We start from the raw sequence: 26,540 nt of genomic DNA on the forward strand, positions 1-26,540 counted from the left end.
GATCTAAAAACCACCAAGGTTTCAGATTACATCCTAATTGCCTGATTGTCATTTAAAAACATCAGTATTGTTAACGGAATGGAGGAGAATGGCTTTGCTGCCTCAGGATTTCTCCCAGAAGCTGCTATCTGACCAGGAATAGTTTGTAGTGGGTCATAAAAGGAAGGAGGACAATAAGAACTAAAGATACTGGTCATGAAGGGGATACTAAGCCCTTCCTTCTGGCTCTGATTGGTTGTCTTTTGTAGCACTGGGAGGAGGCAAATTGAACAAGTTTTTTTTTTTTTTTCACAAATTAATTTTATGTCACAACATAGGGACAGTTTTAAGAAATATGCAAACATCCTTTTATTAAAGCTCAGGTTGCAACTTTAAAGGTGGCATTTTATGTTAAACTTGGAGAAAAGTAATTTTGTCAAACTTAATTTGCAGCAAATGTTGACTTTAGATGCATTTATTAAATCTACTGGAATATGAGTGGATATTTTTAATATTGGGGACAAAACAAACTCCCGTTTGGGACATCTCTAACATTAATTGAGCTTGGTCTTGTCTCCACCAAAAAGCTGTTTTCAGGCGATAAGAGGTGAGTAACTTCTATAAATACAAGGAATGAAGGAAAAAAACGTCACCAATCTGTAAATCCTGCCAACCAGTCAGCCTAAAGAGGAGGAATGCTGAAGAATTGGCTTTGAACTGGACTGAGACATACCACACAGACCTTAAAAACAAACACAGGCGGTCACAAAGAGGAAACCAACACACTCTAAAGTACCTATGAATCAGGCAAAAGGTCGGTCAGACCTGAAGCGACGCACCACTGAAACTGAAAATGTCCCTAGGCAGAGTTTCTCATCTGATGGAGAATAAAAACAAGGTGAAAGAAGGGTCAAGAGGCAGAGTGAGTTTTAAAAATAATCATGGTTTATAAAACCCAGATATGACAGGATCACCAAAGTGTTTACAGAAATACAAAGACCATGAGAAAAACCATCATAGAACATTGGTAAACACTCAACATGTACAAACTACTCTCTGTAAAAGCGACTCGGGGAGAAATGTTGAGACATTTCCTCTTAAAATCACATTTAGTTTCTTGTTTTTCTTAAAGTTATCAAAGCAGAACATCCATCTACCAAACTACGGGTACTAGCACGTTCAAATAGTTCAGAGAAAGGGTACAAACGACATCAATCGGGGAGTGAAGGGTGCACACATTTAAGCACTTTTACACCATGAAGGTTTCAGCAAGCAGTGGGTAAGAAAAAGAAACAAAATCAGAAAACGGGATGTCAGGGTTTTTCACCATCATCTCATCAAACACGAAACTGTACAAAATAACCCTGTTTTCAGCTTCTATGAACAGACACAGGTCATCTAAACTGATCTGGGATCAGTTTACTGACTTCTGCTTGGACCACAGTCTGTCCCTGGGCTGAACTGAAATGTGTCAAAGTGCTTCTGTCTGCAGGACAGTCACCAACAACAGATGTCACAAACGTTTTCATGCACTTTCACAAATGTACAAACAGCATAACAGCCTCAGGAATCTGCCCCCGTACCCCCCGCCGTGAGGCTTTTAGATTTAAAGAAACCACCAACAAGATACAGCGAAACATCAGTTCTTCTTACAAACACGTTTCAACAGCTTTACACAGGCAGAGGAAAAATCAAAATAAGAGTGCAGGATTGCATACAATCAACAAAAAACTCCTCTTTGCCTAAAAAATACTGCTTGTCCAGGAGCACAAATGGCTACAAATAAAAATTCATCATTGTCGGTGTGTGCAAATATTACTAATATAAACACTATGTTGAATAAATTAAGAGCTCTGTACAAAGTAAAAACAAGAGCAGCATGCAGGCAAGACGACATAACCTTTATACAAAACTGTCTGACAAGAGAGACGATGTGAGCTGTCAGCGTGTGTGTGAATGTCTGTTGCAGTGTCTGTGCAGAGTATCAATGTGGACAGAGAGGTTTTCCACCCTTTAAACTTTCCAGTTCACATTAAGATCGGATGGGAGTATAAGCGACTAGGAAACAAGACGCGTCAAGTTTTCTAGGACAACCAGGGCTCGTTGCTAGAAGAAGGAACTCACTTAAAAATTCTGGTAACATATTTGAGCAAAGCCAGCAGAGAAATAAGAGCAGACATCAGCACATTTATCTGAAGAAACCACAACACCTGAAGTCAAACAGGCGAGGCCACACTGAAGATCAAAAACATAAATGGAGCGTAGAATGATAGAAGTCTGACAATCAGCAAATAGTTCATTCACAGAAATAATAATAATTAAAAAAGCCTCTAAATTTATTCAAAAGTCAACATAAGGGGTAATCTGGCAACAGAGAGAAATCCTAGTTTCCATCAGAACCCTGGTGCTGTGATCACAGAAATCAAAGCACGCACAAACATTTCTAGAAATGTTTCTGTTTGTAAGCAGAAACCAATTCAGCAAGAAGCTTTAATTTAAACTGTTGCAAAGACTTCAGTCCTAAAACTATACAACGTATTCATCTCTGGACAGTAACCACAGCGCATGAAAATTATTTTGTTTCTGTTTTTAGCTGATTAGCGTCACCTTTAATTCCCGTTTCTGCAAATTAGAACATCAGTGAAACTCATTTATTTATGCAGCTAACCAACTGTTTCATGGCAGATGTAAAGTTAATGGTGTGGGGAAGAACAGCCATACACAAGTACATTGATGGAAAGTTGAGTGGAAAGAAAAAGTATGACTGTGTAATTAATGCCACACACAGAAGGGCACTGGAAAACTCTGAACACTCCTGAACAAGAGACATCAAAATCACCTTAACTTGAATAAAGAGAAAAATAAAGGCCTGCTGTTCAAAGTTCAAAGTTCAAATGAAACCAGGTGGAGCCGCACAGAATTCAACCATTTACCAGAACATTTTATATCAAATCATGTTTCAATCTTTCTCGAGATGGTGATTTCATTTTTCGCATTGCCAAAGGTATCTAAGGTGTCAATACCTACATTAATGACCATAATATCAATGACTAACCATGACTGGCCAGCAAAACTGAACCTAATAGAGAAGCTATTTATTACATAGAGGAAAACGAGATACCAAAGACAATACAAACAAGCTAGAGGCGCTCGTAGTTCAACTTCCTGAAGACCTCAATTTTGTGAATTACTGAACTAAATGAACTTTCTTGTAATATTCTAATTTACTGAGATCAACCTATATAAAGACCTTCTATAGGATTAGATGTCCACTCATGTTTCCAACAAGCCGCAGGCTGACTACAAAATGAAGCAGATTGCAGCAGATAAATAAAACTCCGGCTCTGGTATCGTTTGACGCGATCAGGCAGACGTGATGAACAGATTTATCCTCATTTGAATCACATTCATAAGGAAGAAAACTTTGGTAACCAGTGTTAATTGCAACGCATGCACCTTAGCTGAAGTCAGTGTAAAAGAGCACTTTAAGATAACATCAGAGATTTAAAATCCTCTAATTAAGTCGGGGAGTACCTCAGGGCTCTGTGTTTCTAATAAAGACGTGGCACATTTAACGCTATAAAACACATCAACAGTCTATTAGTATAAACATCTATAGTAGTAATACACGTATATAACAAAGAAACGTCAAAGATAAGTGTTTGAATTGAAACATCTTTCATATTTTTTAAGGAACCTTTTTCATGTTTCATGTTGTAAACGCACTTTTCCTGCAAGCGCTTCAAAGGTTGCGATCGTTCACTACAGCTAAAGAAAAGAAAACATAACAAAAGGAGTATAAAAGAAATCAACAAGTTGAAACCAGTTGATTTGTTAGATATGGTGTCACGTGTTTTCAGTCCTTCCTTAGATTCCTGGTTTTAGTCTTTTATTGGCTTCGTCTTCTCCCTGTTGATCCTGGAGGTGTTAGAAAGGCGTGTGAACAGTCGTCTGCAGTGAGTCCTGAAGAGAAACTCAACAAAACCCAAAACATCTCAACGTAAAAAAAAAGCCCCAAACAGACAGTAAAGAAGTCATTCTCGATAAAAGCTTTGAATCATCCCAGGCAGTGTGATCTGCTTCTGTAAGTTAAGTTAAGAAGGTTTCTTTGACATCAGTGTGAATGTAGCGTCGGCTCTCTCCTCAACAGCACCAAGATGACATGTTGCTTGTGCTTCAGCAGGTTTTCTCTTCGTGTTTGTGTGTCTCTGGATTGTACTTTGTGTTTCCTATACTTCTAAGGACCAACTCTAGACACTCTAGAGATTATGAAGATGAGGTAATCTCTGTTAAAACGAGGAGCTTATGCATTTTAACGATTACACTGATGTTTAAACCAACATGTTACACTATGAAGGAGGAAAAGAACGGCGGTCCTTATAAATATAGCATGGTGTGTGTGTGTGTGTGTGTGTGTTTTAGATGATGGAGCGGACTCAGCTGAAGGCCTCGTCATCCGTATCTTCAATCAGCACCTTTGTGTCCTTCTTTGAGCTAAAGAAAAACGGAAAATCAGATACATTTATTTATTATTTACATCTTTCATGTTAATCTTTTTGCTTTTATTGAACTAATATTTACATAATGGTTTATTTCAGGTTACTTCATATACATTATTTCTTCCTCAACACGTATAAACCACTTAGGCTACATTCACACTGCAGCCTCAAGTGAGCCAATTCCGATTTTTTTGTCAAATTGGATTTTTTTTTTTTGCTGTGGTTGTTCACACTTCCAAATATATGCGACTTGTGTTGTTATTGTTTAGGCCATGTCACCATGTCATTGTCCTGCTTTGTTAACACTAAATACCATGATCAAAGAGACCACAATCTTTTATTGTCTTACTTCAAAATATGTCACAAAGCTCATAGTTTCTCAAAATATCTTACTATTTTCTGTAAAATGTTATTCAAACCACTAAGGATGGAGTAGAAGTAAAACAGCTGTGTGATGTTATGTCATTGTGAACTCATTCTACTCTTTAAATGGTGAGTTACAAAACTAGTGATGCTTCTTACAAAATATTTTTTTTAAATTCTCTTTTGTTCCTAATTAAAATGAAAACATTCCCACATTAAAAGTCCCTTTTTAAAATAACCTTTTCACAGGTGTTAAAGATATTTCTATTAAACCTATATTTCTCTTTTTAAAAATAGCCTTTTACTGGTCTGATGTAATATAATTTTAAAATGTTAAAACATCAATTTTTGAGTAATTAATCTGTAAAATGGTATTAGAGCTACGGACATAAATTGACTTTTTAATAATATTTTGAATGGGTCAGTGATTACTTACTGTGAGGAGGACAGCTGGGGGCGTCGGAGAGACAAGCTGTGGTTTCTCTTCCAGGTCTTGCCTGAACGGTTCCTGATGCCGTCTTCCTGGTCCATCATCTGCTCCAGCACCGTCTGGTCATCAGCGTTGAGCGGCGCCACCGAGATGTCTCGCACCGCTCGAAACTCGCCGCAGTTATTCAGGTGCTCGTTCTCAAGACGGAAGAAGTTCCACACGAAGCGCCTTTTAGGAAGGAAAGGAGGGGAGGATGAGTTAGTCTGAGGGCCGAGTCTGTTTGGAGCACAAGGAAAATTTAGCAACCTGAGGAGAAAATGTACCTGAAGACTTCCAGAGGAGCTAGGATGGTGGCCACGATGTTGCCCACAGAGTGAGGGTCGGTCATTGTAGAAAGAGAGATCTGGACGGTCCAGGCAAAACGCAGAAGCACGTCCTCCACGATGGCAAAGTAGTAGTAGGCCTGGACAGACAGAGCGCAGGCTCAGTGGGTGCTCCTCATGGGCTAGGCAGTCAAATTTATCTCTGTTGCACATTTTGTGTACAAGACAATTCCAAGTGCTTTACAGAAAAATCTAAATAGTAAGAATTTAAAAACTGAGGTCATAAATACAGGGATAAATTAAACAATTAAGGTGTTGTCTTCATCAAAGATTCATCATATTCATGTTGGTAAGCAGTAAAGCCTTTTGAATTAATAAATTAAAGTCACATCCTTCTCAGATCCCAATGAAGATACATATATTTTACTCATTTTTTTTGGTTAAATGTCTCTTTTCTGTGGTTGTTGTGTTCACTCTGACGTACTGTGTGGAAGTGTGGGGTAGTACTAAGTAAAAGATATATAGACTTGATTTTTCTTTTGCAGAAGAGTGCCGTCTCTTTAGCGAAAGTGGATGCAGAGATCACACAAACCCAATAATTACACAGTTAAACTTACTGATTGATAGGTTCAGAAGTTCTGGGTGTTTCTGTGTTTTACAAGGACTCGACGTCACTGTGACTTTACCTTGTGCGGGTAAACGATTTCTTCTCTCAAGAAAGTGTTTTCTCCAGCTCCACGATCAAACAGACCCCAGTCCATAATCAGATCCCAGGTCAGAGTGTAGAGGGAGCTGATGGTGGAGAACACGATCAAAAGGTACAGAAACATGTCTGCGTCCGTGTGTCCTTGTTCTGAAATAACCACACAAAAATGTCAAATGATTTAAGGCATAACTTGGCATGGAAAAATGCTTCAATGTAATGTCCACAAGGGGGAGCTCTACAGTCATGAGTTAAAACAGCAGTGGTGGTTATGATAGATGACCTGAAGCACATGCTTTTGCCCCTTTCATTTTTTTCCACGGTGGGATTTTTTTTTATCATTTGCGTAAAGATTCAGTTCATTTGTCTGCTTTAAATCACCAACAAATATCCATCACCAAAAACACACGCCTGCGTAGGGAAGCATATACTCAAAATAAAAATTCAAATTAACTGTATTCATGCATTTCCCATTACTACTGGGGATCTTCCACATATTACCACTGCTCTAACAAAGCGTTCCTACTGAGGCTCCAGGCAAATTTGACAAGGTATATAATTAATTTGTGGCGTTTTACCAAATATAAAGCGCTTTATAAAGAGCAATATTATATTTCACTGTGATTAATTGTACATCTCCTAATTCTGGTATGTTGTGAAAAAAGTAATCTTGAAATATTTGAAAGTTTGTCTAACAAATATTTTTAAGAATAAATAATCAGTATGTCACTTCAGAACCTGTCAAAATACCACATCCTAAAACTTTCATACAAGAGTTTTATTTGTATTCATGTATTCACATATGGCCATGAACCTTAATAGGAATATCCTATTCTATTCTATTAGGATGGTTATGGTCATGTTCTGATAACGAATCTGATTATGATATCATACTCAAAATGAGTAAATTATCAGAGATTTGATACTCTCTTATATATTTTTTTCCCATTCCCAGGTTCATTTAACCTCTTATTCAGTTAGTTTGATCAACGAGAACTGATATAAACTAACCTGTGTAAAAATCTAAAGGATAAATACCATCCATCTCCATCAGTTGGTGATTTTGTTTGATATTCATGCTGTTACAGAGCTAACTCTGCTAAGCATCCTAAAATCAGTTGCTGAGATCACAGCTCTAGAGTATTGCCCGTCACTATAACAAACGTTACTGGGCCATAACTTGTCCCAGAAATTATTGCAACAAACAGTAATAATGTTGTTTTGAGGCCGTCTTCAAGTAATATATTGATAATGGGATAATAAGTTTGTCCCCTTAAGTAATAAACATTAAATTTGTACAGAACAGTCCTCACTGGAACTGGAAGGCATTTTAGACGTCCAATAAAACACAGCAACTAAAAACAATAAATAAAAAACGCTCACAACAGAAACAGTAAATAAAACTGATTATGAAGTCACTGCAAACAAAACTGCTCTTCAAAAAATATTAATCATCAGAATGGAAATAACTCATCATGTGCAACATTTTATATTTGGGTCGTAATGGTAACGATTAGATCACTGTGGTGCCTTCAGTTCGCATAGAAATTGTTAAATCAGTTTACAGATGTCTGCTGCATATAATGGGAGTGTTTGTAATTAGCTGTCCTCAGCAGCACCGCCGTGCATTACACGGACGAACTGTGCATGTGATCTGCTTGTTGCTCAGCAGGTGCTGATATATAAATCAGCGCCCTGTGGCCTTTCACTGTGACTCACACCAGCTTCCAGACGGAGACCAGGCTCCCTCCAATTTGTCATCGTCACCGTTTCTTCCTGCTACCAGCCAACGAGACGCCGGGGATTAGAGCGGCGACGTTCCTAACGGAGAATTACTGCAGCACCGCTCCGTTAACTGCTGCCTTCAGTGTGCTGTCTGCTGAGCAATGAGATGGAAGTAGTCCCTACGGCCACACACACGTCTCCCAGATGTAGATTAAACCTAGTCCTCCACAATAGACCCCTCAGTGGAGAATATCTACTGGTGATTTCCTCAGTGTGTTAGAGGTATTTAACCCCTCGGTGTTTGTGGAGGCCGATGCCGTTTTTCATCAGGATCCTCAGCCAATTGGAGGTTAAAATGGTGAGATGGACATTGATTGGATGCTCAGGTAGGGCAAACGCTGGTCACTGGTTCCTGTCACGCACATTCAGTCCACACACAATCAAACACAGAGCAGAGATTGTTGTTCACAGGAGCCTGGGCCGTTACAGCGATTTAGTTGGAGCTCATTTTATCTAACATCCCACTGAAATAAATTCAAAACAAGAAGAGTCAGTCACTGCTGTTACAACGATATCTCATCTGTTCCCATGGGAACACGGTTCTTCAACAAGGTATAATAGCTCGTTTTTAAAGCAGTTTGGGTTTAAGGCGGTCAGGTTAGAACAGCCACACTGCAGTTTGAAGAGCTTCTCGTTTTGTAAATACTCTACTGAGAGTCGGCATGCAGACACTGATAATACACCTGTCCTAATCCTGTTATTTCAAGTCAAGCTATCAGGAATGGAGGGCCGTCTTGGGAACTAGTGGATAATGGAAATTTCAGCTCCTGGCTTAAAGACCCTTCCTGCAAATCCGCTTCAACCTTTTGTCTTTTTGAGCTGTCAGGCGTGAAATTATGGCTAATAATACAGAATCGTGCTCTGGCAAAAACATAAGGTAACCAAATTAATCTCATTTTAATATATTTATTGTGATTAAATTTGGAGGCTGAGTGAGGTTTTTGCTTCAGAATAAGGCATTTAATTTTTCCTGAATTTGTCTTTCTGGTTCAGTTAATGTGCTTCAATCTGTTTCATCTAACCATACCTTTATTTCCACCTATCACAACATTTCTGATGCAGTCCGCCCGCACAAGAGAGACACTTCCATCCGACCTTCAGCCTGAATCTGAACCCAGACATGCAATGATTGCTTTTGGCGAATTGGAGTTCAGGGAGGCAGTCAGAGACTAAACTCTGAGTCTTTTATCTTTATCAGTAAAGGTGTGAGTGCAGCAATTCCTCCGGATAGTAAACGAGGGGTCAGCAGATGAAATTAGGTTACAAAAGCCGACGGTTTTGAGTTTTTTCTACTCCAATAGAGTCCAGCAAACCAAGCTACGCTGTACTCTTCACAGTCAGTCTCTCACAGAGAGTAGCAGGCCTGGCATTATTCTTTGGGAATATGCTGTGGATTTCCCAGACAGAGAGATGTAGTCTATGATGCCCTCAATAATTACTGGCATCCCCAGTGAAGAAGTAAACAAAAGCTTTTAAATAATGGATTTTTATCAAGACACGGAGAACCAAAGATGTTGGTCGATGCTACAATTAGCCCGCAGCAACCTTAGGAGGTTTTTTGGAGCAACTAAACCACAAAACTTTCTCATCATACTGTTCCTAATAAGATGCAGAATAAAGTGTCCAATAAACTGGATGACATGTTGCTTTGTATGTTCAGTGCAGCTGGTTGTAAGAAGGCTAGAGCTTGTCTTAAATGCTAACAAGAAGAAGAAGTTTCAGTCGCCAAGAAATCCTAAAAGTTAAAAAGCAAAAACTTTAGGACCTCCATCCATCATTCTTGTTACAGAAAGCTACTAAATGTGTTGCATAGCTGTGAAGCAGCTTATAGTGAGCTAAGTATATAACCAGGCAATGTCAGCGTTTTCATAAAAAGTCATTATAAACCAAACATTTGAACCTGTGAAGATACATTTAAAGGCAGTTACTGTCTCAGAAATTTGTATATAAATGGATGTTTTCCCATTGAAACTAAATGAAATCAAAAGAGTACGTTCCATCGACTGACATCCCATATGGACTGCTTTAAAGCGCAGAAAGAAGTCACATCACATTCTCAGTTCTTGCAATTAAAAACAAAGCAGTTCCTCCTGCCTTCATTTAAAGATGTTTGGTAAATCCCAATAAATCTGTAATTATAGAGTTACGCTGCATGAGGCAGGTTTGTGTATTGCTTTGCACAGAAGCAATACACTTTTACAGACACAGCATATTCCTACACGGCTTTTGTAAGCAAGCACTTTTCCTGTTGGGTAATTTGCGTGGCAAGCCTAGCAGAGCACAGGAGGAGGATTAGCATGTAGCAGGAGCATGAAGGATGCTGAAACAACTCATAAGAGGAGTGCAGTGGGCTTGCTAACTCTCTGATTTAAGTGTTTGCTAAAGGCTTCTTCTTTCAAATTCAGATGAACATTTTTAATTTGGGGCTGTCGTACTGTTTCCATTTTGATAAAAAATCCTAATCAGGTGTGTTTGTATTCATGGGCTCGAATGCATCACTGAATTGAACATTTACAATAAAATGTAATTATAGCGGTATCATAACTTTAACAGTAGTTATTTGTACTGTTAAAGTAGAAATAACTTTCTTTCTTTGTAATCTGCTGAGATTACAGCTTCATGATGGAGTCCAATCAGTCATTCATAGCAGTGAAGTGAGGGACTCTCTAAAGGAAATACGCTCAGGCTTCTGGACAACATGTGAATTGTTTTCTGTTTCAGATATGCAGAATTAACACACCTTTCTAATTCTGCAGCTTCAGATCCGTAAAAGGTGTCGCTGGTCAATTAATTAAACTCAGCTCCGCAGCAGAGTGCTCCATGATTTATTGGCATCCTGATGCATTTTTCTCTTCCTGCTTTCCCAGATCTAAATGTGGGCTCTGACTCACACAAATCAGGGGGGCGGTCTGACAGCGAGGAAACACTTAAACCTGCCGGCTGTGATCAGGATAGCAGCAAAGGTGACACGAGACACCGGGACATCCGCCAGATAATGACTGGCATCTGAGGCACCTTTTACAGCTGGACCCGGTGGTGAGAACATGACACTGAGCGGCTCTACCGGCGCTGCAGAGTAATGCAGGAAGACTTGGCGCCAGTTTAGAGGAAGCGCAGCTGGAAGAGGTTTTAACCAAATCTAAGTATAGATGCAGAATATTTTGATACTGCTGCTTGAATTGATCCCTTAAACAAGCTTTAAAATCTGGAGGAGCTGCTGCTGCACATGATTCTTAAAATATCTCAACAACAGGTGATTTCCTTAACCATCATCATCCATGTGAGATTCCAACCTCCTCCTCTACTTAACCAACGCTCGGCCTCAGTCTCCATTACATGCAGGATGAAAGACAGCTTCACAGAGAATAACACATGAAGAGAGGCCATTAATGGAAGAGCGCACAGGCTTCAGAACGGAGGAGGAAGAAGGATATGGTTTAATGGACGTCTTTCCTACCGAGCAGTGGGTTTAAAAAGAAAATAAAAGAGGGATTTGTCTGCCTCAGTCTCTCAGCTTGGGTTCATTCAATACGACCGGCGGTCAGCATGAGAAGCAAATGTATTGATTCAAGTTTTTACCGCAAAGGAATAAAGTCAGAGCGAGACATAACATTTAGCATTTTGAAAGGCTGCAGATTAGGTTCCACAGCTGGCATTTTGCAGAAAAATGAATCTGTTTGCAGGGAAAATGCCAGAGATTAAATACGTGTCGGGTGAAATGATTGCTTTGAGTGTGGCAGAGGGGACAAATCTCCAAGATTTTGATGGAGACTGGCCTAATAATTATGATTTATTTTTTCTGTTTTGAAAACCAGCTCCAGTCTAATTTTAAAGCTGTCAGCCAGAGAGTGACCGGACTATTAATACAACTTTTTCTTCATGTTATTTATGCTCCTGCGAAAAGAATTTGAAATGCAATGTTTCTCATTTTATCTTCTTCTCTTTATTTGTTGTCCAAAGTACATTTCTGGTCTCTCTAACCTCTTGCCCTGAGAGTGAAACTACATTGTGAGAGCAGAATCTTGTTTATCCGCAGCTCGGCTTGACAAACCTCTCCTGTTGCATTATAAAGCTATGGGCACAGAGTAGGAAACCGACGCCGGCTTCCAGCAATTGCACTCAAGGTCACCTCTGCTTCCCGAGCACACACACACACACCCACAAAAGACTCAGAGACTTGTGTGTTGACATGCCCCTCTAACACAGCAACACATCAGTACTGCTGATTTAAAGCTTCAAAAAGTCTTACATCTCTCTTCAATGCGTCTGCAATGATTCAAAACAGGAATTTACAGCAAGCAGTGCGTTTGGGAACCGATGTGTTATCATCTTTGCTCAGCACAAATCAAATCGAGTACGGGAAGAGATGAGTCATAAAACGGACATCTCCCTGCCTTAATGCGTCATCTGTCCCGAGTCTTACCCTGGTGTGTGATGTAGAGAGCTGCGAAGGTGACAACAAAAAAGGTGGTGGAGTATTTGCCGGCGTTGACCAGGTGTGGGAAGGCCCTCTTGGTGTCACGGTAACGCCTCAAGCATTGGATGAAACGAAGCCAGGCGGGCAGACACTGGATGATGGCGCGCAGGCCGTACCAGTAGCTGTGGCAGATGTGGTGACCGGAATCTAGAATACAATACAGCAATGTTACAGTTTCCTCTGAGGACAGAAACGGTCTTCATTATGAGGGTCAGACATTGACCTCTGTGCGGCCAAACATTTACAAGCCATTAGCTCTGAGTTAACTAGCAGGATGCAAGCAGAGGGCACCAATTAGCATCATGTCTGTCATATTTTATGTCAAAAAATCTGAACACTTTACACCCAGCTCATTCACACCATGTCTTGCAACAGTGCGCCTTTAAAAGTTCAAGTTGTGTGAATACTTTTGCAAGGCACTGAAAAAGCTCAATTATCACTTAGAAGGCTTCAAGATGAGGAGCATCTCAGGGTGAATAGTGGATTCCCATCAATGAACGGGATCACACAAAGTGACAGACAACAATTCACACTCACACCTACAGGCATCACAGTGTTACGCATCATCTAGATACAGATTTCTATTCTCTGTAGGATCAATTCTCTCACCCACTAAACAAAAAGAAAAAAGTGTTCCTTTTTAAACATGAATCCAGTTTTTCATGCAAGATCATTTCCTCATTTTAAGCTCAGGTTGCTTAAATTTAAAGACCATATTTTATTTTAGAAATTATGTGAGCCCCTGATATATTAATCTACCCAAAGCGGGTATTTCTGCAAGCATTTAAAACACAAAGTACAACCATAACTAGTATTTATTCCCAAGAATGACAAAAATAACCCCTGAACATCCAGAGTTTAAACTGCAGGTCTTATGAGAAGAGTACATAAAAATTAAAGATCTGAACAAATTCAAGGTGAAGGACAAAAAATATACATATCTAAGAGCAAACGTTGAGAGGAATATACCAGTCAGTGGGCAGGTTGCTAGTGAATCACAGGTTAACACAGCTTTGGGAGTCACTGAAAGGTTCGAGCCAAAATTCAACGGAGCAACCTTTTAGCTGTTGGCCGATCTGAATCAACACCTCACCTGGGGGAATCAGCCCCTTGCTGCTGCTCCACTGCAACTCAAAGATGTAGAAGCAGATGAGATACTCGAAGTCCATGAGTACAACGACCAGAGAGTTGAGCTGATCTGCCAGCCAGAAGTCTGCAAATTCCACCCGATGAAACGGTGCAGTGAAAACACGAAACTGGAGACAAACCAGAGAGGAAAGACAGCAGGTGAGGAGAGGGCATGCACAGAACTCCTGAAATGGAAAATGGTCGGTACATTTCAGAAAAAAAACTTGGATGACCTTACTAAAGCGAGCTGTAGCTCGGATGTCAGACTCAGTTGAAGCTGCTCCAACAGGAGGACAAAATAATTCAATAATTAGTGAGAAGTATTTCTGGAGAAACCTTAAGATGGGGAAAAAGCTCTGAATAATTGGAGACACAAAAGAATAAATCCTCCAGACTGCCTTATCGGCCCTGCACAGGATGCTGTGGTGAGTCACGGTTTGCATTGGTGTTCATGTTTTATTTGTGTTGCTAATCAGTGGAGTAACGCACGGGCAGCCAGGAAATGTGTCTATGGGAATGTTACTTGGGATACGGCTTTGGCAGGAGCTGCAGCTATTGACCACATTTGTAAAATGATACAATCCTGCTCGACTTTTTCCATTAACCCCGCAGGCCTCCTCTGACATTCAGCCGGTGACTGTATGCTGCTCCCCATTTACAGTGTCAGAGAAAAACCACACATACCCTCAGAAAAAATTGATCGTGCCAATCAAAGTGTGTATTGATCAGGAGGATTTTGAACTTATTTCCACTCTGCGTTGATGTCTTAAGGCTAATCCTGCTGTGCTTGTATGGTCAGGTTTTCATTTGCTGAATAAACACTACTGCATGTTACAAGTGCAGCAGTTTGTTCTAATACATTTTATGAGTGGTTTCTATTAAAGAATATAGGAGCTCTTATAGCAACATACAGTCCAGTGAACTGCAGACTGAAATGTCTAATAAATCTTCCATTTCCTAAGAGATATCCTGCATTAAAATAATAAAAAATAGTCATTTTTGTTTTAAAAATCCCTCATACGATTGTAATGGTGCCAAATTAATCAAGGCTGATTACAGCCTCATCACTGGGGGAGGGCTGAGCAAGAATACTGGGAACTGTGGGGCGCTGCGAAGCAAAGACAAGATATGAGAAGGGGGGTGTGTATAGGCGAGAAGGAGGACGAGGGACAGAGGAGCTCAGGGCATCAGCATGCTGATAGATCTATGCCTGTAATGATTGCACAGTCACAGCCTCCATCTCCCCTGAGACGAGGCCCGTTCTATTATTCCTCAACCCTTGGCCCCATTCTCACTCCAGTCGCCCCAAAACACACCCACACACACGCCTGCACACACCCCATCCTCTGTTCTGCAGCGATGTAGCACAGCTCAGACAAAGAAAGCAGTTTAATAAACATGCAGCTGGAGACAGATATCTGGATTGTACCTGCATTCATTGAGAAGATAAAATAAAGACACACACGTCCCTCACACCCTTTCGGTACATGCTTCAGTTTCAGAACATAACAGCAGGAAAATACACCGCTCTATAAAAAAAGAAACTCACGCAAGGCTCAAACAAATCAGATTTTTCTTCAAATTCAAAAGATTAAACGCACTGAGATTACTAGTCCTTTAAATAACTTGAGAAAGCTCAGATGATGACAATGGGTTTAGAAGCTTAAACGAAGCCATATCTGTGGATGCTTTTTAAGGCAAAGCCTTGAGTTGTGTGACATTATGGGAAAAAAAATAGATATCAAGACAAGAATTGTAGACTTCCACAAGTTTGGTTCATCCTTTACTAAAACTACCAGGTGCCTAAAGGTCTAAAAAAATACATAGCAACATAAAACACTGTAAGACATTACAGTTTGCCAATAAAATCAGGGGCAAGGACGTTTTTCCAAAACATCAACTTGTCCCAAAATTCAACCAAAAGTTTCATCATCTTCCTGTGTATATAAAGGCCCGTGTTGACTAAACGTCCAGGAATGTTTTCCGTCTCAACATCTACCTCTTTGGCATCATCAAAACAGCATCATTCATGTAAATTACGTCCTCAGGAACGAAACAAAAATCTTCTCCCTCAGCAAATTGTTGACCGACATCTTGTTCAGTCAATAAGTGTGAGAGAGAGAGGCTCCGATCATGAATATCAAAAACTCTGATTTTCAACGATACAACCATAACACATGATTTTGTTTATTTTAGCAATAAAACTTCAGAACATATGGAAATTTGCATAAGCTACTACCAAAGAATGCAACTGTAATAATTTTTAATGGATTTTATGTTCTTACGTTTGTTGTTATACAAACTCAGACTGTGATAGTAAACAACCTGCTGCTTTAAAAACTGTTCCTCCAATTGGAAATCCCCTAAAGGTGAGCATGCCAAGTGAAGTCACGTGTGTTTCTGTACAAAGATGATGAACTGTGTTCATTCCGTGTTACATAATAGAGTGTCAGATTACTTCTCTGGATGCCATGGTGCTGCTCCGGAGCCTGTGTGGCTATATTGATCCCAGTGGCACGGCGGTTTCTTTTGAAGCACAGCTTAGTCTCTGCTCTCGCGGTTTCTGACCTTGGGCTTTATGCACTGAGATTTATTCAGACATCTTCAATCTTATTTCAGAGCATCAGATGCGCTGCACAGGCTGGATGGGGTTAGGAGTGAGACTTATGTGTCACTCACAATGTCAGAATGTCAAAACAGCTCACTGATATAAAACAATACAATAGATCAGTTTTATTCTTTTTATTAACTCATGTATAGCCCTGTCATAATAATCAATAAATTGCATGATAAATTAAAACAAACTCAATAATTTCCATTGGCATGATTCATTGTGCTTTTTCTCTCCCTCTTTGTTTTTTTTAACCAAAAACTGGATGATAAAAGTCTTCAGTTTGGTGTTTTGGTCTCAGCTAGCCCTTTTTTTAAAGGTTAGTTTTGTTTACCAAGACTTCAAAATTAATTTTATTTGTTGCTTTATTCCTTTATTTTGGATATTTAAAAACGACTTGGATCTTGATATGTTACTTAAAAATGGCCTCAAAACAACAATATTATCGTTTATCGCCATGACTTCTGGAACAATTTATCATCCAGCAAAATTCGTTATTGTGATCGACCTACACTATATAAAATACTATAAAAAGATTTTAAAAAAAGAAAATTAAAAAAGAACTCTAGTTAAGAAGGTGACCAACCAGCAGTTTGATGAGCCAGAAGCGGGATTTGTAGTAGCAGGTTTTAAATGGGTTGATGAGGAAGAGCACCATGAAGCCGTAAAGAATGAGAGGGTTGACCTGCATGGGGAGGTAGGTGTACTCTGAGTATAGACACGAGAGGATGCTGAGACACCATAACACACCCAGGAAACCAGCAATCTGCAGCAGAAACATAAACAGAGTCGCATTAAACGAAAGCGCCAATAACATTTCAATACAATCAATACTGTAGAGTGACCTAAATAATGAAACACAAACTGAGAAGTGTGGGTTTTATATTTCTGCAGGGTTAACTTATTTTAAAACATTTATGCTCTTGAACAAGACTAAACAACATCAATAAATCCAGGAGAATAATAAAAACATTGCTTTTACTAATATGAAAGTAAATTTAATTTTGAAGAGACGCCTGGCTGGGTTCAGTTCAGTTGTTTGTGCTTCTGCCTGGGCTAACCTCAAACAGGTGCTGGTGTGACAAGTTATCTCGAGGGTCAATCTCAAAGATGAGGACATGGTTGACTCCATTCTGTCTCCAGCCGTAGGTGTTAATCCCCAGCAGGAAGAGGAACTGGATCAACAGGAAGCCGCCACGATAGATGCGCACCAGAGGCCAAATATTCTCGTAGCGAGTGACAACAGCACCTAAAAGAAACCAGAGCAGGGATGAAAAATTAAACAGTGTGCTTGAAAATAATCTCCCAAACTGGCTTCTGTGGTAAAGATATGTAACAAGCTTTAAAATAAATGTTTGTTTTGGGATTTTTACAGAAAAAAAACAACTTTTAATTTGACTAAACATTTTTTAATAAATCATTATTTTCACAAAATCACAGGTACCACAAATATCGGTATCTCTTCTGAATCCCATAAAGTAAATATACAATGGTCCTTTAAAAGAACATCCTACTAATAAAAGATCTTTGTGTTCATAAACTTTTAAATAGTTACTTATGACTCAATGTTTTATAAATGCAACGTGACACATTTTCTCTTAGATTGTGTCCTGGCCGACCCGGTTGATGTAGGCCGGTTCGGTGTGGAAGACTAGAGGTGAGCAGCTGTGAAATTGGATGGTCTAGCCTTCAAATTAATTAAAAATATAAAACACATAACAATGAAATATAAGAGAACGGTATAACAAAATATATATATATGTTATTTAAAATATGACTCACCAGTGAGAATAAAGGCGACAACCAGAATGATGAAGAAACCACAGAAGAGACCCACTCTGAAGGTCGTCCAGGCCAAAGCAGGCTGAGCCGGGCAGAGAAAACACAGAACTACTGTATTTAATAAAGACAGCTTTATAATGCACTCAGCTTAAAAAACTAACTCACAGGTTCTACTCAGCCATATTCCACGTTTTAAAGGGAAAAAAACAAACAATTTGGCTGATTTTATTCGCTTCATATGTTCAATTTATTACATGCATACTTTTTATGTGTGTGGATCTCAAACAATTTCTGTTCGAAATAACAGAAATCAATGACTAAAACAATGGGAATAAAAGGCCCACAAACACATGTAATATCCAAACAATATCTTGTCTGATGAATAGCATGAATTGCATATAAAAGACTAGAATGGTTTCCTCTCTTACCCTTTCACTTTAGCTCATAAAAACCTTTTTACATTGTGTTGGCATTGTAGGATTACATCGACATATTTGCCTATGTAACTTAAAATAAATACAGCAGAAATTTCAGAAACAAAGGTGCAGTAAACATAATAATCAGTTGATACTGACCTGAGCTGCCCCCAGAGGAGGAACTCTCAACCTCTTCATAGCTCTCTGACGATCTCCTTCCTCCAGCTCTGTGATGACCAGAGTCTAGTAGCCACAGAAGAATATCATCAGCGTATAATCTTGATTTTGTATTTGCGTGTTTGTGGAGATGTGAGCAGTCACCTCTGTCTCAGTGATGAGCTGAGTAATCTTCTTGCAGGTGTAAAAAGGAGCCACATCCACATGAGCCAGACGCCATTCAACTCCACGAGTCGTGTCCAGGATCTTGTCATGTTTTTTCACGATTTTACGGAAACCAGTGAAGTTCAGGTTCTGAGGAGAGCATACGTCCAAAACGTTATGTAAGATATTAATCAGACATGCTGCTGCATGTCTGATTACTTATCAGACATTATCAGAGTAGCGATAATTCTCTGTGTGTGTGAAGGGAACCTGGTAGTTCTGGAGCAGGATGAGGCTGAGGTAGAACTCGCTGAAGGCTAGCTTCAGGTCCATGATGTTGTGGTGCTTGGAGCGCTCCTCCTGCGTCAGGTGGAACAACGTCTTGCGTTTGCGAAGGCCGTACGGAGTGTTTTGCTCTCGCTGGGCATCCATTGATGACTGCAGCTCATTTTGCAGCGTTGCAAACCGCCGCTGAGCTTCAGCGAGCTTTTCTGCAGACAGAATGATGAGAATGTGCTGAAAACTCTAAAGTTAGTTTGCATTTCACACAGCACAGACCAATCTTTAGACGAAAGCTTAGAGAGAGGAACAGATATATTCCAGTCTGCAGAAAATGTATTACTGAGAAGTCACAGCAAGCATTGAGTGATCAATTTTTCTTATCAGAAAGATGAAGTAATAAACTAAAACCAACAATATAGAAACATTGAGAAATCTGGTACTTATTAAAAAGGAGACGTTTCAGCTGTTCCAAATGCTGAGGAAAGGTTTCTTCAAAGAGCATCAAGAAGCTACAAGAATTTGCCGAGTAATGGGGAACATGTTCATCTTAAAATCCTCTTCTCTCCAGTTACTTCCAGGAAACATAAGCACATGGGCTGAGATGGCATGTGAAAGCTGCATAGAGAGTGAGGAACCACTTTCTGGGTCAAAGATAGGTTAACACTTCCTCAAAGGAGTAACATAGTTCCTTATAACCTGTATGACTAGAGTCAAATGTTTTGGGTATCCTTCTCCAAGCTTCTCGCAGTGGTTTGATTGAATTTTGGTCCAGTCCTCCAGACAAAAACGATGTAACTGAGACATTTTGTGCTTGGAGTCATTGTTTATTTGCACCCATGTGTGCCCAAGTTTTAACATCCCATCTAACGCCTTGATATGTTACTTCACTCTTTCCAGTATATTTTTTGTCCTCAAAAACATGCTTCTAGACAGAACCTGTCTGTTTCCTGAAGATGGTTGGAGATTCTCCTGGTGTTCATACTTGCATTTAAGTGGTTGAAAAGATTAACCTGACACCTTCAGGTGCCTCAAAATTAAACCAGACTTCTCTTACTGAAACCTTGGAGAGTTTTGTATTTTTCCATGTCGGTTAAGGCGATGTGTTTGAGGTGTTGTCATAAAATGCATCCACAGGTTTGCCTCCAATTAACTAAAATGTTACTAAACCTATCATTATGAGGATTTTCTCTTTATTTGAAGGGATCGAAATGTTAATGTATGTAATCTTTTGAACTGAAAAAAATCTCTGCCATTAAACAAGTTTACTTTACAAAACAAAAACATTTTGAAATTAATATGGTAATCCTAACTGACCTAAGACTGGAAGTCAGATTTAACATCAGACAGTGGTGAAAATAGGTTATGTATGCAACAGCAGACAAGAAAACAACACACATATTATGTTATGACTCATGCAGTCAGCCTGACAGTCTGGGAAATCAAGGCTACAGCGGCTTCCTACCCGTCCTTAAATTAATAAAGTCACACTGCTGATGCTGAAGGCTCACTGGTGACTTTCATGCTTTGTTGCTTGAACTCACCCTGACACACAATCACACTACCTCCCTCTCAGGAATGCCACGGCTCTTTATTGACAACTATATTCTTGGTAATCCTCTTGCTTGAACTGTGCAATCCGTAATAACAATTCATGACAACAAAAGGAGGCTTTGAGAAGCCAGTACACCCAGTGCCCTCTGAAAGCAGATTTAGAGTAAACCTGGAGTCTGGAGTGAAGGAGAAAAACAGAAGACATTATCTATGTGGCTAATGAACCTTGCAGCTGGTGGTTCAAATTTCAACTAAAGTGGGTTGAGTGAACCATTTTATTCGACCTCAGTTTGGAAACACACACAAGGTGAATATTTGTAATAATAAAACAACTGCAAATTTTGACAAAATTTAGTCCTCTTCCTGGATTGTGAAACATACAATATTGAACCTGCAGTCCAACAGTCAGGATTTTAGCGCAATGCAGTAGAATGGCTTTAAGAGGTCAAGGACCCCTTTCAGAGGGAGATACAGACATAAAGAGCGATGTGGAGGCAGGTTGTTCATGTAAAGTCAGCACACATTTATCTCCATCTCTCTATGGTTCAATCAACCCTGAAATCCTTTTTAAATAGCTACACATACACACAAGCACACACGCACACACCCCAACAGATATGAGATAAACGCACTTGCTGGGCAAAACTGTGGCCTTTCCTCTTTCCTCCTTCTGTGTTGATAGTAAACAAACTGGGTGAAATAATGTTTTTATGCTAAACATTTACCCTCGTCAAACGAACTGCCTGCTGAAGATACAGCGAACAACTCTAATACTGATATAGCATGACCCCCCCTGCTGTTGCGCTAAAATGAAGAGGATGTATCCGTTACTGCTTTTTCTTTTTAAAATCTCTAAGATTCAACATTGCTCTGCTCCTATGAAGGTTTAACCAGCACATTACTTATAAAAAGCACCAAACTTTTGCTGTAATCATCCATAGTAGATAATGGACCTAAATAGTAAAATGTACTTTAATGCAGGTCCTCTTAATCCACATAAGTTTGCAAGTTATTATATTGCTAAATGGGCTACTCCACTCTGCTGGGAAAGAAAGACTTCCATTACTTCAGTAACAAAGCATCTTTCTAACTATGAGCTGAGTGACTTATACTCATTTTACTGCTTTTGCCATCAATCAGCCTGTAATGTCCCATCGTTATGAGCTGGGACAATCTTCCCAGTTAACCTTGTCCCTGCGCTGACCCACCTCAGGACGCAGTTTCGCAGATGGCCTAAGGAGGAGGCAGCGTCTGCCTTTACTGCAGACACATTTCCATGAACTCAAGTTCTAGAAGTACCCGTCTGGTACCAGAATATATTATGGAGAACATCTCAGGTTACACAGCACACACGCAGTCTCACTTGCTTCTTGAAATACATGCATGCTTTCTCCCGTAAGCATGACTGCTAGTGACCTGTTCAGTCTAATGACTAAGACTAAACCCAGTGTTATCTAGCAATATCTAGCAATATTTTTTCCTTGCATCCCAAGTAATGAAACTGTTTACAAACCCTTGTGCAAGAGTCATAATTTAATTGTGACTTTCAATACACTCTGTGCAAATGTTTATGCTGTATGCAATTTTTTTCTTCTGGGGTAGAAGAAGGGCTTTCACTAAATCAAATACAACTGTTGTTAAAGAAATAACATTTTATTCCTATGTTTAATGTTTTTCTTAGTATTTTTTTTTAATAACAAAAACACATTTTGTTGATCATGATTGATTTGTCAAAGAAAAAAAATAAAAGGGTGAAACATCCAAGGGAATAAATACTTTTTATAGGGAATGTAATTGATCAGGCTGATTGGATTCATTCTGATTTGCAGTATGTTTATTTGAAACTATAAGGTATGGCTACAGTGACAATTTCTTTTACAGCGACAAATCTGATGTCAATATGAATCAAATGTACTTTTATTTCTGCTCCAAAGTTAAACATAAACTTTGATGTTATAGCCATAATAAAAAATTACCAGAGCCTGTATCAGATCTAAAGTTGCTTGTCTCAGCAGCTCAAAAAATTACACTTTATTAGCTGATCATAAGCAAGCCCCTTTATAAAAGCAGAAGCTTTGAAAATTTTCCAGTGTTGAGCAGCCAGGAGCTTGATTTTCTATTTGTAAAAAAAACTATTTACATTTATAACTTGTAACCTGTTGCAAACCAAAATGAGACTTGGTCAAATTCACATTCCAAAAAAAGGCTCAACTGATTTATTTATCTTCATGACCCAGAGAATTTGTGGAGTAAAGTGGTACCTGAATAGAACGTGTTGATTTTCAGAAGCTCTTTCTCACAGTTCTGGAAAAACCTCTCCTCAAACTTAGCGTAGTATCGCTTCACTGTGTCTTCATCTGTGACTGGAACAAAAAGCAAAAAAGAAGCAGACAGAAGATTATTGACTTTTTTCCCCCAAGGAAACAAGTATGTGTGAGAGACTATAACATTTCATAATTCATCTATAGCTTTCACATAACACAGAACCCACAAACACTGGGGAGGTGGGAAAGCTTAGTTTATATTAACTAAGCTTCCTTCAGCTGAGAGATGCTGAAGGATGAAACCATATTAAGACATTTTGAAAAGAATGAGATGAGATGTGATGAGAAGTCTAATGTAATCTAATGTAATAGTGTTTTACACTATATCTATGTACAAGAACCATTCAAGCCTTACATCACCAATTGCATACCAAAATGTCAGATGGAGTAGTGTAAAGCATCTTGCCAATAAACTCTAGAGTAGTGGAGACATTCAAGTCAATACAAACTGACTACAAATTTTGTACTATTTTATGCTCTAAAGTTTGTGGGGACAGCGTACTTACGGCCCCTTCCTTTTCCAAGACATTTGTGTATAAAGTAAGGTTCATAAACTTGTGAATGAGTGAGTTTGGCGTAAAAAGGTCTCCACTGTCCAAACAAAACACCTTTTGGATGAATAAGAGGTGAAACTGAGAGCCAACATCAGTGTCTCACCTCACAAACGCACTTTTAGAATGATTGCCAGAAATAAACACACTTATAAACTTATTGGAAAGCCTTCCCAAAAGAGGTAAAACTGCAAATTTTACAGATTAAGAATGGGATCCCACTGGTGTTCAAATGTAAATGAAGGCAGATTAGCTAATACTTTTTAATATTAATAGTTTGTAGTTCTCCAACTGCAATCCAACTACTGTTACTACATTTGGCCATGTCATCTCTACCACTTTATTAATAGTACATTAAATATCCAAAATGGGATAGTGTTGAGCAAGTAACTTGTTTTGCTTTCAAGGCATTCATTAATGATTAAGTGACCTAAATAGCCAATCCTTCTGTAACTCTGAGTATTCCTTTAAGAGTTCAGAAAACCTCAGGCAAGCAGACTTTCATTCAAGTCTGAATTAGATCAACAGCTTCTTCCTGCCTCTCCATGTCTGAATAAACCCTCCTTGTCTTTTTCAGGACATGCCAATTCAATCAGTATTGATGCGCTGTCTCAAACAATTCTCTGCCTCATTCACAACAGGCTACCCAACACCTGACAGAGCTTAACATGCAGCCAATGGAAACCCACTGTAAAATAGCAGATTCATACATATGATGTACAAATAAGTACCTGCAATTGTCTTTTAAGCAACCTTTGAATCATCAAATGTTTCATCATAAATACAGCAATATAACATAATGAGTAATAATTATAAACCAACTCAGAGTTTTTGATACCAAATCATAATCAATGAGTTTTATTCAAAATGATTTTTTTTTACTCAAAACACAAAAAAGGAGTGAATTTTAAGTGATCAAATAGTAAAATATTTATTAGAACATATCACACAAAGTAATCCTAAACTACACAAAGATATTGAGATTAGTTTTATAAATGTTAACATCTCAGTTATCCAACCTATACGTCTAAAATTTAAATGCAATAACGACTGCTGTTATACACACAGGTGCTGATTAAAAAGGAATTCTGTATTTTATTGATTTAAGTAGTCAAATAATCATTCCAAGGAAAAACAATACCCAACTGTACATTGTAAAGATCAATTCAGTATGCAGTTTGAAACTACTCTCTGACTCAGGACTACAAACCTGTAAGGGGCTTAAAAGTGTTCTTGCAACAAAGACAAAAGTCTACAAAAAGCTGAGATAAATGTTAATTCTGATATCTCCAATACTGACTGAAATACGAAAGACTTAAGGGCGAAATCCAAGGAAACAAAAAGAATTTGCTTCACTTTTGTCAAAATCAGTCAATTGAAGCACAAAATAATACTTTTTGATCTAAAGAAACAAACAAAAAACAGAACAAGGGTATAAAGTGGAGTGATTTGCAAAAACAATAGTAAAATGAATTAAAGAACAAATAGAAAGTATGAAATGGTAGAAATCTCAATGCTCATTTTAACAATTAATTTTTCTAACTCTAAATATCAGTTTACAGATGTATTCTTCAGTATGACACAGCTACACAGGTGCACTCAGTGCTCTACAGCCCCTGAGGATCTGCTCTCTGCCACACTGAATGTCAGGCTGTTTCAGGTGGTTGGATGGATGATGGCATGGAAGGAACCACATTTATACTTCTAAACGATCGGCTGGCAAACATTAGCTGTTTAGGCAAAGTGATCGAGCACCTGGCTGGCCAGTGCAGCCTGACACAATGACTGATGGGCTAATACACTGCTTTGGTCAGACCTGCAGGCAACAAGCATACGGTGAGGTAATTCAAAGTAAAAAGGTTACACAGCTAATGAAAACCCTGAAACAACAGTGAAGCATGAAGCATAGAATAAGAGGCAGAGAAAAGTGGAACATTAAAAATCTATACCAAACATTGCAATTAAAGAAACTGTGTAAGAGGAACTACAAAATGATTCACTCAATGACTATCCCAGGTGAGTAATCAAGTTTAGCTCATTGCTGTTGAAAAATGCTGAAGTAAATCTTTGGTTTGGTCCACCTTTTTTACTCAATTGTTGATTTAAAGTTCAAACAGACTTTATTAAAGCTCTGCTTTGTTTAGTGTGTTGGAAAAAAAAACTATTTCCAAGCACTGTTCAGGTGAAATCACTCAATCAGGTTTATTCATATATTGAGCACAATACAGAGAGCTTGTAGGACAATCAGTAACGAAGCAGGTCTGGATGAAAAGCTCTGTCAGGCAGAGACAACACATTTATACCAAGGATAAAGAATTAACAACAAGGGGCGAGACAGTCTGGTTCTGATGCAGCTGTAGAAAACAACTTCCAACCTTCTTCATGTAACCCAAATAGTTCTTTTGGTGAGAGTTCACAATCATTCATATAACATGACTAGCAGATGTGACCTTATTGTAATTTTTCCATCACATTTAGGTTTCATTTTTTAAAGTTGGAACGTAAAATTATGTGCTTTAGTTTCATACAAAAACGCTCCGAATGGGTAAAAGTTTACTTTACGGCTTTAATTGCTTGGTACACATGTCTTATTGCACCGTATGGGCTGTAACAAAATTCTTTGGTATGAATACATGTATCATTGTTAGATTGCTGGCACACTTAGGAATACATCAGTATCATTACTTAGACACAGAATGTACCCACATCTCTTTGTTTTAATAAAATTATATTTTTATATTTGTGAGTCCAATGAGAACAATGAAGGTGACAGTTTATCTATGATTCCACCCCTACTTCTTTGTTTTCAATTAAACCTCACTGACAAATTATTAGAGCAGCCATAGAGATGTACCTCTTCTAATCCTCACACTCCTTATACTTACAGCACCAAAAAATCTCACTGCAAACAAAGAGAAAGATCTAAACCTCATTAGCGTAAATTCTGTGCATTTTGGAGAAGAAGTCAGCATTTTGGTTTCCTTCCCAAAGATAATTCGACATGTAAACTGAGGA

The 26,540-nt window shown here is 38.8% G+C and overlaps 1 protein-coding gene across 1 annotated transcript in view; it reads right to left on the minus strand.

The window, feature by feature from the left end:
• Window positions 1–902: 902 nt before the first annotated feature.
• Window positions 903–26,540, minus strand: part of LOC102219221 (xenotropic and polytropic retrovirus receptor 1 homolog) — a 65,195-nt gene continuing 39,557 nt past the window's right edge. The window contains exons 3-15 of the mRNA XM_005800527.2: window positions 22,912–23,013; window positions 19,088–19,308; window positions 18,818–18,967; window positions 18,656–18,739; window positions 18,081–18,162; window positions 17,360–17,547; window positions 16,885–17,064; window positions 13,653–13,815; window positions 12,506–12,706; window positions 6,281–6,447; window positions 5,595–5,734; window positions 5,278–5,499; window positions 903–4,473 (exon numbers count right to left, since the gene is read on the minus strand). Of these exons, the coding sequence (XP_005800584.1) occupies window positions 4,416–4,473; window positions 5,278–5,499; window positions 5,595–5,734; window positions 6,281–6,447; window positions 12,506–12,706; window positions 13,653–13,815; window positions 16,885–17,064; window positions 17,360–17,547; window positions 18,081–18,162; window positions 18,656–18,739; window positions 18,818–18,967; window positions 19,088–19,308; window positions 22,912–23,013 (1,958 nt within the window). The 3' untranslated portion in view covers window positions 903–4,415. The remainder of the gene's footprint in view (window positions 4,474–5,277; window positions 5,500–5,594; window positions 5,735–6,280; window positions 6,448–12,505; window positions 12,707–13,652; window positions 13,816–16,884; window positions 17,065–17,359; window positions 17,548–18,080; window positions 18,163–18,655; window positions 18,740–18,817; window positions 18,968–19,087; window positions 19,309–22,911; window positions 23,014–26,540) is intronic.

Source organism: Xiphophorus maculatus, chromosome 9 (genome assembly GCF_002775205.1).
Source record: "Xiphophorus maculatus strain JP 163 A chromosome 9, X_maculatus-5.0-male, whole genome shotgun sequence".
NCBI classification, from domain to species: domain Eukaryota; kingdom Metazoa; phylum Chordata; class Actinopteri; order Cyprinodontiformes; family Poeciliidae; genus Xiphophorus; species Xiphophorus maculatus.